Below are 15,347 nucleotides of genomic sequence, written 5' to 3' on the forward strand. Positions count from 1 at the left end.
AACGAGGGTAATTCCATCCTAAAGACTGTTATGCTGGCACAGGTTGCATCATAGCAGCTGTTGTCAACCACGATAGAGTGAAATGTTTTTTCATGGAATGCTCCCTCCTTGAGAGGATAAATACTTTGAATCTGGCATCAAGCATTTATAGCTGTCCAAAGTCTGTGAACATTAACTAATGAAGCCTGCTCGGACAATCTGAACAGTCCAGTTGTGATCGGTTCAATTCCCTGGATGAATGGCAATATGGACCTTCAAGGCGAAAAATGAAAAAAAAAAAAAAACACACTTTATTATTTCTGATATGATTTACAAGAGGAGTCAATGACATGTTGACTACTAAATACAAAAAATATAACCATGGAAAAAAATAACTCTTGAAAGCTGAGCTGAGCTTTCTCTGGGTTTCAGGATCACACACGGGGAGTAACGGGTCTAATAACGTACAGGCAGGTGTTACTAGGGGCTGCCTGTATTATTTGTAAACCACAGTCATTATTTGTTGCTCTGTCATGTGGACTTAATAGCAACATTTGACAGTCAAAATAAAAGTGGAAGTGTGGCATAAATCGCTGTGCTATGACATTTTATTTATTGTATTGAATCTGAAGATGATTTGTGGAGCTAACTATGAGGGGAAAAAAGGACAGAAAGGTTCAGACCTACAACCTCCCTGAGACTTCATATCAGCCAGACATCCTACTATAGAAGACTAAACGAGTCAAAAGTGACTGGCCTAAACTTGTGATTTTTGGCAGCTCTTCTCATTCGCGTGTTAATAAAAAGCATCACACTGCAGCAGCGTGTAAACCAGACCACTCTGGTCACAGTTCTTATTGCTGATTCTCTGAAGCCCTGATACCTGATCAGGTCGTCTCGGGGGGGACACGGAATGAGGTCACAGTGTCTCTTGGACGTGGCCTCGGCTCTGCAGGCTCTGAAAGTGCGCCTCCCTCAGAATGCGGTTGATGTGCAGGTAGGAAGCCGTCTGCTTGGGGCCCCCCAGGTCGAAGGAGTCGCTGGAGCTGAGGGGACTGCAGGGGCCCGCGGCGCAGCGGCTGCTGCTACAGCTCCCAGATGCATGCTCTGGACTGCTGAGACTGCTCTCACTATTGGAGGACTAAAACAAAGAAAACACCTGTTACTACTAATACTACTAACATTATCTTATTCTAAACCAATATTGGATACACTCCCTTGTGAAAGCTTGCACAACCTATCAGGTGTATAACAAAATGCAATAATGCTTAATTGTGAGAGGTATTAATTGAATTGTTTATTGTATTGCTCGTTTGCAGTGCCTTTAAAAAGGAACTACACTTTTTTTTGCCCATCATTCACAATCCTTATGCAAGACAAGAACACACGTTTTTCTTTTTTATACATTCTAACTCATTAAATACGGCAAGTATGAGGTGGCAATATATAGCAATATAGCCATAGATGATATCTGCCTATTACCCGACACCTATGTTAGCTACGTCTCTTTGTTTATAATGTCTATTTTCTATTTTCTGCTGGATCTACTCTCTACTTTTATGCTGCTCCTGTCACATATACTGTATATACTGTAATATTGTACATGGTCATTGGTATATATTGTATATATGTTATAGACATAATATAATATATCTGTATATATAATTTACTGTACACATATGTATATATTCGTATATATATGTTAGATTTTTTATCGCTATATTAGTCTATTTATACCTGCATTGTCCTTTCCATCCTTACACTTTTCATCACTGTAACTGAGCTACTATGTTGAATAATTTCCCTTGTGGTTTATTAAATCTTGTCTAAGTCTAACAATCAAGCTAATGGAATACCCTATTGCCCTATACATATAAAAAAATAAATAAAAAAATCGCCAACAATAATCCATTTAGATCTCTTGACCTAAATATGTACCAAGTATTAGTGATATTGTTATTATAAGCGCTAAAGGCAAACTATTTTTAGTGGTCCTGTGATCAGAGCGAGCTAACTAGCTTATGCAGCTACAGTACATAGACATATTGAGCCCGGTGAGCTGCCGCATCGCTTCCGAGTTAGTGAAAGTTAATTCTAGATTATAAATCTTGCCTCTCACCTGTATAGTACAAGGTTGTTGCCATAAACCGAGAAGTTGGTAAAATTTGACATTCAACTTAGACCCGGAGATCGCAATAAAGATACGTAAAAACGCTCGTTTGCGGGTTGTTGTTTTTTTACTTCTGGGTGGATTATGATTAATGGTTTATCTAAACGGGAATATATGAACATCAGTGGGCATCCCAGTGAGAGCAGATATTGTAAAGTACGTGACTTTCTTGTGTAGTACTTAGCAATACTGCTACTGCCGGATTGGTTTAGCACACAGCTTCTAAAACTTGTACCTAATTTTCCCTATATACAGGCTCAAAAATATAAAGTTCTGGATCATCATTGTTGTTGTTGAAGGTAAAAGCAAACGTTGTGATTTGTCTGTGAAATTAATACGTCGCCTTATGCTTAAAATCGTCAAAATACGTAAATGCCACGTTATGAATGTGCCTGTTACTACATTACATATATACTGTACTTACAGCTTGTATATAAGACTGAGGTTTTTAGAGCGCTTTATTGGCGGAATAAAGTGACTCCAATTGACTTCATTGTTAGCGGACTTCTGCTAGCGTTTATTAACAAGTTAGAATGCATAAAAAAAGAAAAACATACGTGTTCTTGTCTTACATAAGGATTGTAAAGTGATAGGTAAAAAGTGCAGCTCCCTTACGGAAGAAGCCTTGTTTCCATGTTGCTGCCCTGGTTCTGTGTAAAAGGCACAGGAACATAAATGCCGGATTCACACTGCTAAACCTGTAAGATTCATCATAAAAATCAAGGTCAAAAGTGCTTATTTTCTTATCAATATTACATTAAAGACAATGCATATTTGCATATTCTGTTGCTGGATTATTTTTCTTGTTTAAGTGATTCATCTTAGATTTAAATAGACATATCTCTAAAGACAAGACACTACTCTGACATCCTCTCAAGAAAAAAAAAAAAATTACAGTCGAAAAAGAAGTACTTTTGGCCTTGATTTCAGATATGTAATCTTGTTGAAATTTCCACTCATTGTGGTGTACTCAAGAGTACAATTTAGGCCAATGAAATCTTGACTTTCAAATGTCCCTACAGTTGGTTATATCTTGCTTCAATATATGCTGCAGAAATACTTAGTGTGAAATGTCATCAAATCTCGTCAGGCATTTGAAATCCACTTTTCCTTTCAGATGCCACAACATAAGTGTACCTGTGTTGACAAAATCAAGCAGTTTGACAACACCACAAAGCTGGAACATCTCCTATGTGGAAAATCTATCAAAAGTATGGCGAGTGTGCAGACTTAAAGAACAGTCCTTGATGTCTTTTTACAAGTGTAACGTTTAATTAAATATAGCTGTATATAAATGAATTTTCCTTAGATTCAACTACATCGATTTGTACTCGACAAGTTTGCCTTCCAGAATATAGGTATCAATCCAAGACCGTTTTAAAACGGAATCGATCGATTTTATCGATACTAAGAAAGAAAAAAACATTGGATTTTTAAGAACGGCAGACTTTATTTTGAAGTTTACCACATTTAATGAGAAGGACGTTATATGTTTAGTTTGTCTGCCCGTCTGAGGCGTCATCAAAACAAAAATGAAAGATGGCTACAGTAGTCGAAAAATATAACAAATGCCTCAATATATCAGTTTTAACAACAACAACTTTCAGCTACACCAAACACAATACAACAAAAGCCACAACAAAGACAAATGACAACACAATAATATAAAGCCACAACACAACTGTGAGGCACAAAGGACGCGACAGACAAAACAGAAGTGATGCACTGACTTCCAAAACAACAAAAACATTATGAAGCGACAACACGATAACTGGCAGCCAAGGAAAAGTTATTTTGTCAGAAATAAATTAATACAAGCAATGGATCAAGGAGGCTATGAAAATTAGGAAGCGAGGGGCCAACACTATTATACATGCTTCCGCACACCTGGGACGTTGTCCTTCATCAGCGACACCAGGGCCAAAAACAGATATGGCCGGGGTAGGGGAATTTTTAGCAGGTTTTGATTTTTTATTAAGGATCCCTGGTTGCTTCAACAACCCACTAGTCTTCCTGGGGTCCACAATTCAATACAACTACAAGTAAAAGCATATAATTATAACTTCACAATACAGAAAAAAATAAAAAATAAAAGCATCAATAAGAAAACAAGCAAACAATTTACAGTCACAGAATAATAATTACCATATAAATATAACTACACAATATAAAACCAAACAAATCATCAACGAGCAAACTAATTTAAAGACTCAGATAAAATAGTACTTTCTTTTTAAAAACCTGTTTACTTTCAATGCCAATGAGAATTTGAGGCAGGTTATTCCAGAGCGATAAAGATCTATAAATAAAAGATTTCCGCAAAGCATTCTTCCTGGGACGAGGGAGTACAAAATGCCCCTCACTAGACGCCCTGGTATTATGATTATGTATAGTGCTACTTTGAACTATTTGGGCCATGAGAAAAGCAGGAGTTTTACTACCGGTTACTGATTTGAACAATATAAGAGTATTAGCTGACAACCTGTTCTGCACTGTTAGCCAGGAAAGAGAAGCATGCACTTGGTTCACATTGGTTCTTAGTGAACAACTAAGAACCAGCCTTGCTGCCCTATTCTGGACAATCTGGAGCTTACTGATCTCACCACTTGCAGCAGACGCCCAGACTGTAGAACAATAGTCAAGATGACACAAGACTAAACTCTTAACAATCTGACAAAGAAGAGGTGGATCAACAAAAGCAGCACATTTCCTGGAAATACCAGCAGCCCTTCCCATCTTTGTAACTATATCACTGATATGTTTTGACCAGGATAGAGTGCAGTCCAGCATCACTCCATGGAGCTTGGCACTTCTGACCTGTTGAACTGTTGAGATACCTAGCCTCAGATCCAACTTTGGGTCACAGGATAACCCTTGCCTAGTCCCCAATATAATACTTTTGGTTTTTGAGATGTTAAGGACAAGTCTGTCACATACTGTCCAGTCATGCACAGCTTTTAGTTCCTCACTCAATGAATCTACTGTTAAAATCTTTGTTAGTGTACTTTTATTAAACATTTCTTGAATACTGAAGATGCGAGCAGAAAAGGTCTCCTCTTGGTAATTCAACCTAAAGTGTGAATGCTTTGGCCAATAATTGTTGTTTACTTGCTTGTATCAGGCATGTGATCACCCTTTATTACAGCTTTTTATTACCTATTCTGTGTTATATGTGTTTTATGTTGCACGATTGCACCAAGAAAAATTCCTAGTTTGTGAACCCGTTCTCAAACAATGGCAATAAAAACTATTCTGATTCTGATTTGAGGAAAACTGATGAAAAAAAGAACATTTCTATCAGCAGGAAGTGCTGCTACACAAGCCCCGAAAGAAAATGTTGAAAATCAAGACTACATTTCCTGCAATTGGGTGCATTCTACAGTATATTTTACCTTAAGATTTATTCTCATCTTTTTTGACACATACATGTACCATGTAATGTACCACAGAAGTTTTAGTTTTTTTAGTAGATCATTTACTAACATTATAATTGAAAATGTAATGTAAAATTCTATAACATGCATGCAAATAATTCAGAAAACGTTACCCATTTGGCAACTCTATCCTGTAAACACGCCCCCTCAGGTAATATACTTTCGATGTTGTGACCTCTGTCAAGTCAAAAATATAACTTCTCGCTGGCTCCTAGTAAATGCTCTAGAACTACATCTGGGGCCGTATTTATCAAGCTTCTTAGAATTACTCCTAAGAAGTCTGCTAAGAGTTGACTTATGAGTAAAGTAATTCTTCGCTGAAAGCTGCACTTAAAAGTTAGTTATCAAGCATCTTACTCACACTTTCAGCGAAGTGTAGGACTGAATCTTAAGTGTCACACTCAGAGCTGAATTACGACATTACTACGTGCCGTAAACGGAATTTTAGGTGACGTCATTTCTGTGTCCATAGAAATGACCAATCACGGAAGGGAATCCCTTGTCTAAGAATAAAGAAATATCTTAGAAATATTTAAGTGGACAATGGGAGTGTATATTTTGACAATAAACTACAAAATAATACAAAAATAAACAATATTGGCAATGAATCAAAAATAAATGTTTCCTTTTCTTTCCATATCACTCTCGTCCAGACTTGGAGCGATGATCCTTACATGTGTACCATCGATTGCCCCAACCACTCCAGGGAAGCCAGCTACCTGCATGAATGCAGTTTGCTTCTGCTGAATTATCCGGGGTGTAGTTGGAAAGTCAATGAAACGCATGATGAGGTGAGGAGCAGTAAGGGCCATTATTGTTTCCATAACAATTCTGCTTACTGATGGTTGTGATGGCCCCAAATCATAAGGGTTACACTGTTGCATTTTCCCAGTGGCGAGATATCGAAGCATTGTGATGACCTTTAGTTCTGCTGTGAAAGCTCTGCTGCATGATGTTGCTGATGAGATGACGCCCCTTATTAAATCTGTGACAAAAATAATACCTGCTCTGTCGAAACGATACCGTTTGATCAGCTGCTCGTCATCAAACAAAGCCAGGACATCCTTCCGCTCCCTGAACGTTAGCGCACGTTTCTCTCGCCTCAGTGCCATCCCCTACTGGCAACTCCTAACTCCTTAGGACACCTCTGAAGGTCTCTTAAATATCGTGGAGAGTAGGAGTGATTCTTAGACTTAAGAAAGTTGATAAATAGCTTTTATTCTTAAGTTTGAGAGTAGGACTAAATTTCGCAAATTCTCAGGACTTAAGTGTAAAATGGCACTCTAAGACACTTGATAAATACGGCCCCTGGTTCGGAACTAACAGTGTTCGGATTGCAATCATCAAAATTTTGTGAGCAGCAAAGTACATTTAACAAAAATAAAAAAGCAACACTTGTTTTTGCTCCCTTTTTTCATGTGTTGAACTCAAAGATCTAAAATGTTTACTATATACACAAAAGACCTATTCTTCTCAAACATTGTTCACAAATCTGTCTAAATCTGTGTTCGTAAGCATTTATTCTTTGCCAAGATAATCCATCTCACCTCACAGGTGTGGCATATCAAGATGCTGATTCAACGGCATGATTATTGCACAGGTGTGCCTTAGGTTGCCCATAAAAAAAAGGCCACGCTGAAATGTGCAGTTTTATCACACAGCACAATGCCACAGATATTGCAAACGTGCAGGTGGCATGCTGACTGCAGGAATGTCAACCTGAGTTTTTGCCCGTGAATTGAATGTTCATTTCTCTATCATAAGCCGTCTCCAAAGGCGTTTCCGAGAATTTGGCCGTACATCCAACCGGCCTCACAACCGCAGACAACGCGGAACCACACCAGCAGGTGCACCTCCATGATTGTCTGAGACCAGCCATCTGGACAGCATGTTTGAATGTTTACATTTGTATTACATTTCACAATTATACCTGTTATATCCATAATTCCCCTGCAAGAAATACCAGGTATAGTCTTGTATGGTATACCGGTATTAGTATAGTACCGCGATACGAATGAATCATATTCAGTACTATACCACCTCTGAAAAGTACTTACCCCCCGTGCCCAGTATTTATTTCACAATCACACTGGTTAAATTTGGTGGGCTGAAGAGCTACTTAATCGATTTCTACTCATTAAATAGTTTCAGAAACAAAATATAACATTGTCCCTGAATCGTATTGCCAACCCCAAACTCTGAATTGAAAGTTACAACCCTACTGTTTACACTTGTAGGACACTTTGTAAATGGCGTGGATCAAATGTGGCCGTACCTCCGAGTCCCAGGCATCCCGTCCTGGCTCAGGGGACAGTGGGTGAGCTCGGTTCTGCCTTTTGGCCTGAGGAACCAGGTGGCCACTCTCATCACCAGCACTCCTTTTCCTAATTTGGGTCAACATGAAAAAAATCACACAATTGGCATATGATATGGCATACAGAAAAGTCATAACACAGGACGCCACCTGAACTCTGTCACTTTAATAATGCTGATCTAACAAAACAGCCACTGAGCGTTATGGCTGCTCACACTACTAACAGTATTCAGATTGCAATCATCCAAATTTGGTGAGCAGCAAAATACATTGAACAAAAATAAAAAAACGCAAAACTTTTGTTTTTGCTCCCATTTTTCATGAGTTGAACTCAAATATCTAAAACTTTTACTATATACACAAAAAAACTTCTTCACAAATCTGTGTTAGTATGTATTTATTCTTTTCCAAGATAATCCATCCCACCTCATAGGTGTGGCATATCAAGATGCTGATTCAACAGCATGATTATTGCACAGGTGTGCCTTAGGTTGTTCACAAAAAAAGGCCACTCTGAAATGTGCAGTTTTATCACACAGCACAATGCCACAAATATCGCAAACGTGCAGTTGGCATGCTGACTGCAGGAAAGTCAACCTGAGCTTTTACCCTAGATCAGTGGTTCTAAACCTTATTGGAGGTACCAAACCCCACCAGTTTCATGTGCGCATTCACAGAACCCTTCTTTAGTGAAAACATGAACTGTGCATGAACATCACCTTGTTCAAAAAACACAACCAACACACAGTGCATGAACTCACAACAAATTACACACCTGCAAATCAGTGTGACTTCTGCTGTTGCCATATCCATAATACGCCAATTAGGAGAAGTTTTTATTAATTCGATGAGTCAGGTGTGTCTTGACCTCAGCGGCGGAGGCTCCGCCATACTTGCCAACCCTCCCGATTTTCCCGGGAGACTCCCGAATTTCAGTGCCCCTCCCGAAAATCTCCCGGGGCAACCAATCTTCCGAATTTCTCCCGATTTCCACCCGGACAACAAAATCGGGGGGCGTGCCCTAAAGACACTGCCACAACCTGTCGTCACGTCCGCTTTACCATCATACAAACAGCGTGCTGGCACAGTCAAATAATATATGTGGCTTTAATACACACTTAAATTAATGCAAGGCATACTTGGTCAACAGCCATACAGGTCACACTGAGGGTGACGGAATAAACAACTTTAGCACTGTTACAAATATGCGCCACACTGTGAATCCACACCAAACAAGAATGACAAAAACATTTCGGGAGAACATCCGCACCGTAACACAACATAAACACAACAGAACAAATACCCAGAATCCCTTGCAGCACTAACTCTTCCGGGACGCTACAATATACACCCCCGCTACCACCAACCCCCCCATCTCCCGAATTCAGAGGTCTCAACGTTGGCAAGTATGGGCTCCGCCGAACCCCTGAGGCCGACTCACTGAACCCCCAGGGTTCGATCGAACCCAAGTTAAGAACCACTGCCCTAGATTGAATGTTCATTTCTCTACCATAAGCCGTCTCCAAAGGCGTTTCAGAGAATTTGGCAGTACATTCAACCGGCCTCACAACCGCAGACAACGTGGAACAACACCAGCAGGAACCAGGTGGCCACTCTCATCACCAGCACCTCCTTTTCTTAATTTAGGTCAAGTTTAAACATGAAAAAAAAAATCATACTTGAATTTTGGTGAATTCTAACTATAAATATACTCCTCCCCCTTTAACCCCGCCCCCTCAATCTCCCGAATTCGGAGGTCTCAAGGTTGGCAAGTATGCTCATAGGTGTGGCATATCAAGATGCTGTTTCAACAGCATGATTGTTGCACAGGTGTGCCTTAGGTTGCCCACAAAAAAAGGCCACTCTGAAATGTGCAGTTTTATCACACAGCGCAATGCCACAAATATCGCAAACGTGCAGTTGGCATGCTGACTGCAGGAAAGTCAACCTGAGCTTTTGCCCTAAATCAGTGGTTCTTAACCTTGTTGGAGGTACCGAACCCCACCAGTTTCATATGCGCATTCACCAAACCCTTCTTTAGTGAAAACATTTTTCAACTTCAAGACAAAGTTACCGTATTTTTCTGACTAAGTCGCAGTTTTTTTCATAGTTTGGCCAGGGGAGCGACTTGTGTGAAATTTTTAACACATTACCGTAAAATATCAAATAATATTATTTAGCTCATTCACGTAAGAGACTAGACGTATAAGATTTCATGGGATTTAGCGATTAGGAGTGACAGATTGTTTGGTAAACGTATAGCATGTTCTATATGTTATAGTTATTTGAATGACTCTTACCATAATATGTTACATTAACATACCAGGCACGTTCTCAGTTGGTTATTTATGCCTCATATAACGTACACTTATTCAGCCTGTTGTTCACTATTCTTTATTTATTTTAAATTGCCTTTCAAATGTCTATTCCTGGTGTTGGGTTTTATCAAATAAATTTCCCCAAAAAATGCGACTTATACTCTATTGCGACTTATGTTTTTTTCCTTCTTTATTATGCATTTTCGGCCGGTGCGACTTATACTCCAAAAAATATGGTATGTTTTTTTTGCTGGTGCACAAAATGAACTGTGCATGAACATCACCTTGTTCAAAGAACACAACAAACACAGTGCATGAACTCACAACAAATTACACACCTGCAAATCAGTGTGACTTCTGCTGTTGCCATATCCATAATACGCTGATAGGGAGACGTTTTTATTATTACGATTAGTCGGGTGTGTCTTGACCTCCGCTGAACCCCTGAGGCCGACTCACCGAACCCCTAGGGTTCGATCGAACCCAAGTTAAGAACCACTGCCCTAGATTTTCTACCATAAGCCGTCTCCAAAGCGGTTTCAGAGAATTTGGCAGTACATTCAACCGGCCTCACAACCGCAGACAACACCAGCAGGAACCAGGTGGCCACTCTCATCACCAGCACCTCCTTTTCCTAATTTAGGTCAAGTTTAAACATGAAAAAAATCACACAATTGGCATATGATATGGCATACAGAGAAGTCATAACACGCCACCTGAACGCTTTCACTAAATAATGCTGATCTATCAAAACTGGGCGTTATGGCTGCTCGCACCACTCTGTAGCTATGTTAACAATAGACCCATAGCTTTTTCTTTACATTCGCTGTCCTCCATACGACTCACCTGCTTTCAGTCAACATGTGGTGACAATAAATGCATAAATCTCGACGAAGTTCTGGGCAAATCTTCTCTGGATCAAATAAACTGCTCGACGGCTGCTAGCAGTTAGCTTGCTTTTTTGACAGCTGATTAGCCACCTTAAGCGAGCGCACCTCCCCGGCTAGCTAATTGTGGTTTAAGTGATTAAATTAGCCATTGCCGGTAAATGAACAGGACAACCGAAAATGATTTAACAAAACACATACAAATTAACGGATACTTTACATCACGTCAAGGCTTAAACTGCCAACGACGGGGGTCAAAGAAGCCGACTGTCTTTCTTTACGTCATCTACAAGCTAACGCTATTAGCCTTTACGTCGACACTGGAAAATGACCGCTTAGAGTTACTATTTTTACCAAACGCGTTCAGCTTATCGCTTAACAGTTGTACCACACTTCAAACTCAGTCGGTTAGATTTAACCAAATTGTAATTTAAGCTTAAATCGAACCGCTAAACTAGCCTTCATTAGCAATCAGAGCCAGCCGCTGTTCTTCTGTTTACATGCTACTGCGCATGCGCGAGGACCTTCAGCGATGCGTTCACGTGATGTTGGAAAATTGTCAATTACCTTTTTTGTGCAGCAAATTTAATCCATGCATCCATTTTCCTACCGCTTGTCCCTATCGGGGTCGGGAGGGGTGCTGGAGAGAATGTATCATAATTATAATTAGCTGTACTTTTTCAAGTATGTTTACCATGAATTGAGTAACGTACGTGGACCCCGACTTAAACAAGTTGAAAAACTTTTTCGGGTGTTACCATTTAGTGGTCAATTGTACGGAATATGTACTGTACTGTGCAATCTACTAATAAAAGTCTAAATCAATCAAAAACGCACTAGCCAGATTTGGTATTTTTGTAAACGACTGTAACATAGAAATGTTTGTCAACATTATTATGCTCCAGGCAAAACATTTTTGATTGATTGATTGAAACTTTTATTAGTAGATTGTACAGTACAGTACATATTCCGTACAATTGACCCCTAAATGGTAACACCCGAATAAGTTTTTCAACTTGTTTAAATCGGGGTCCACGTAATCAATTCATGGTAAATTAATTAATAATTAGTAATGATAATAATAATAGTATAATAATAACAGTAATTTTCTACATAAATGTGGATTTGTGAAAGTAAGGCCTACATTTTCTAATTGGCTTAATGGGTTACAATTATCAATCAAATCGTGTAGAATGATTAAGAGTACAAAAGCCCTTAAATTGATATCCTTGTTAAAAACATTTCAAGTGATTTAGGTATAGCCCTTTTTGGGTTTTTTGTGTGTGTTTTTTCCATATTTTTTAGTATTATTACTCTATCTGTATTTCTTTCTTTCTTTCTTTCTTTCTTTTAATTCGAACATGAACACACTTACAGTATAATACATCACACAATTTCATATCATTTCACTTTACATCATGTCCGAAAAGGAGAAGGAAGAAGCAAATCTTATTTAATCCTACCCCTTTCCCACTTCAGAGCGTTTACAAATATATAGAATCATTTACTGACCTTTTTTATATAATAAAATAACATCTGTGAATTTGTATACACAACAGTTTTGTAATATGTAATTAATTAATTCAGTCATTATTAACATACTGAGATGAAGAATATCTTATTTTCAATAAGGTTGAAAGTATTTCTCATAATTCTTCTTCTTTGCGCTATTATTTTGAACCACCTCTTAAACTGGATGATATCAGTACAATGTTTAACTTCTTTACTTAATTTAATTCCACATACTGATATGCTAAAGGTTCTAAGTGTTGTACGTGCATACAATTATATATAATAATATAATTAGCTGTACTTTGTCAAGTATGTTTAACACACTTGGCACATTTGGTATTTTTGTAAACGACTTTAACATAGAAATGTTTGTCAACATTATTATACTCCAGGCAAAAAATGTTCTACATAAATGTCGATTTATGAAAGTGAGCCTTACATTTTTTATAGTTACAATTACCAATCAAATATTGTAGAATGATTAAGAGTACAAAAGCCCTTAAATTGATATAAATGTTAAAAACATTCAAAGTGATCTAGGTAGCCCTTTTTGTTTTTCTTTTTTTGTTGTTTTTTTCATATTTTTTAGTATTATTACTCTATCTGTATTTGCTTTTGTTTTCTTTCCTTGATGTTGAAAGTGCTTTGACTTTTGTGAGAATTATATAAATGTATGTATGTAAAAAAAAAAAGTTTAACACACTAGGAGTTCGACATGGTAGACTAATACGTTAACTATAATACGACACGAACACAATACTAGAAAGTAGTAAAAGTTCAGATATTTAGTATGAAATAGTGTCGTATTTTCAAACAATATTCCCATTTTATTTTTATACAAGTTGTTTTATTTATTTTATTTCTGCTTGTATTTCTTTTAATTAGGTTTCATTATTGTATGGTTTCTTTTTCTGTGATATGGGTCCCCTTGGGTGTGAAATAAAAAATGACTACATAACTAAATTAATTAATGTATTAATTTATAATTTAAAAGACGCCTTTATTTACTCGAGTTTGATGAATTAAAAATGTAGCCAAAAGATGTCGCTGTTTACAATAGGATCGGCGAAATATAATATATATATATATATGTCGCTCCATAAAAAAATATTAGTTGACAACGATAATGGTGGTGTTTTTAATTAAATTTATTTCAAACATAACATCTACTAAATAGTTAAAAAAATTTAAATAAGAATTTATAAATAAAAGAGGCTTCAGACGGCGTCTCAAACCCGGAAGTGACACCTTGAGCCCGCCTCCTTCAATGACTCAAGCTAAAGGACGGAGGAGAGCTTAACGAGGATTCTCAGCGGCAACGGTGCCGTCATCGTCATTATTGTTATTGTTTTCAAAGGGGAAATAAATAACAATGGGCACCACCGACTCCAAACTGAATTTCCGGAAAGCAGTGATTCAGCTGACAACCAAAACACAGGTTAGACCCAATCGTTGCAAACGGAGGAGATAAGACAACGCATTTAAAAAAAAAAAAAACACGCACAACTCAACGTTACGTTTTCTTCGCTTCAAAAGATGTATTTATCTTGTATATAAATGTGATGGACGAAAAAAATATCCGATTTTGTGACGTAAACACCATTAAAACCCATATTCCCACCGTAGAACCTCCAGGTTTTGTAACAGCTTCTTCCCTCAGGCCGTAAGACTCTTGAACGCATCATAATTATCCCCTCAATTCCCCCCCCAAAATTGATTAACTCGCTAGAATAAAAAATACAATACAACATGCATCCATAAACGTGGATGCATATGGAAAAGTGCAATATATTTATCCGTACAGTAACTTATTTATTTATTTTATATATGCACCTTATTGCTTTTTTATCCTGCACTACCATGAGCTAATGTAACGAATTTCCGTTCCTATCTGTACTGTAAAGTTCAAATTTAAATGACAATAAAAAGGAAGTCTAAGTCTGTTCATGCTGTATTTTGATTGGTAGAAGCAATGTTAAATCAAAGCCGGGCTGGATGCAGCAGGTGCATGCATGGTGCTACATAACACTGTTTACCTTGCTGTCATCACAGGGCAAACTACACAACAATACAGCATGATCAGACAATTACATGCACAATGCACCGTCCATATGTCATATAACCTGTTATGGGGTTTTTTTACAGCCCGTGGAAGCCACAGATGACGCCTTCTGGGACCAGTTCTGGGCCGACACCAGCACCACTGTGCAGGATGTTTTCGCACTAGTTCCAGCTGCAGAGATAAGAGCTCTGCGAGAGGAGTCGCCCTCCAATCTGGCCACTCTGTGCTATAAGGTGAGCACAATCGCGTGGCTCGCTACGTCATGGAACGTTGCTTGCCAACACAATTGCATGCCACGCTCCCGAATGTGGAAATAAGTGAGTTGCCTCCCTCCTCTTGCTTTTTTTCCACCCTGCTTCCTGCCTTTGTCTCTGAAGTCGCCCGTCGCAACAACACGCTGATAGGATCATGTTGGTGTCAACAAGGCTAGATAATATATTCATATGTTGACCAGATGCCTTATTTACAAAACCCAAAACCAATGAAGTTGGCACGTTGTGTAATTGGATAATCCTTTTCAACTTATATTCAATTGAATAGACTGCAAAGAGAAGATATGTGATGTTTGAACTGAGAAACTTAATTTTTTTTTTGCAAATAATCATTAACTTGGAATTTAATGGCAGCAACACATTGCAAAAAAGTTGTCACAGGGGCATTTTTACCACTGT

The 15,347-nt window shown here is 38.2% G+C and overlaps 2 protein-coding genes across 2 annotated transcripts in view; one reads left to right on the top strand and one right to left on the bottom strand.

Annotated features, from left to right (window-relative positions):
* Positions 1 to 267: 267 nt before the first annotated feature.
* Positions 268 to 11,641, bottom strand: LOC133642848 (protein FAM104A-like). Its single transcript, XM_062037259.1, has 3 exons — positions 11,062 to 11,641; positions 7,859 to 7,967; positions 268 to 1,120 (listed from the first exon to the last, which is right to left on the bottom strand). The coding sequence occupies exons 1-3, from the start codon at positions 11,076 to 11,078 to the stop codon at positions 899 to 901; spliced, it is 348 nt and encodes a 115-aa protein (XP_061893243.1). The 5' UTR covers positions 11,079 to 11,641; the 3' UTR covers positions 268 to 898.
* A 2,209-nt stretch (positions 11,642 to 13,850) lies between these two features.
* The window catches only part of LOC133642724 (protein HID1-like), a 47,685-nt gene continuing 46,188 nt past the window's right edge, over positions 13,851 to 15,347 (top strand). Inside the window, exons 1-2 of the mRNA XM_062037080.1 lie at positions 13,851 to 14,052; positions 14,760 to 14,909. Coding sequence (XP_061893064.1) covers positions 13,987 to 14,052; positions 14,760 to 14,909 — 216 coding nt within the window. The 5' untranslated portion in view covers positions 13,851 to 13,986. The remainder of the gene's footprint in view (positions 14,053 to 14,759; positions 14,910 to 15,347) is intronic.

Source organism: Entelurus aequoreus, linkage group LG25 (genome assembly GCF_033978785.1).
Source record: "Entelurus aequoreus isolate RoL-2023_Sb linkage group LG25, RoL_Eaeq_v1.1, whole genome shotgun sequence".
In the NCBI taxonomy this organism is placed as follows: domain Eukaryota; kingdom Metazoa; phylum Chordata; class Actinopteri; order Syngnathiformes; family Syngnathidae; genus Entelurus; species Entelurus aequoreus.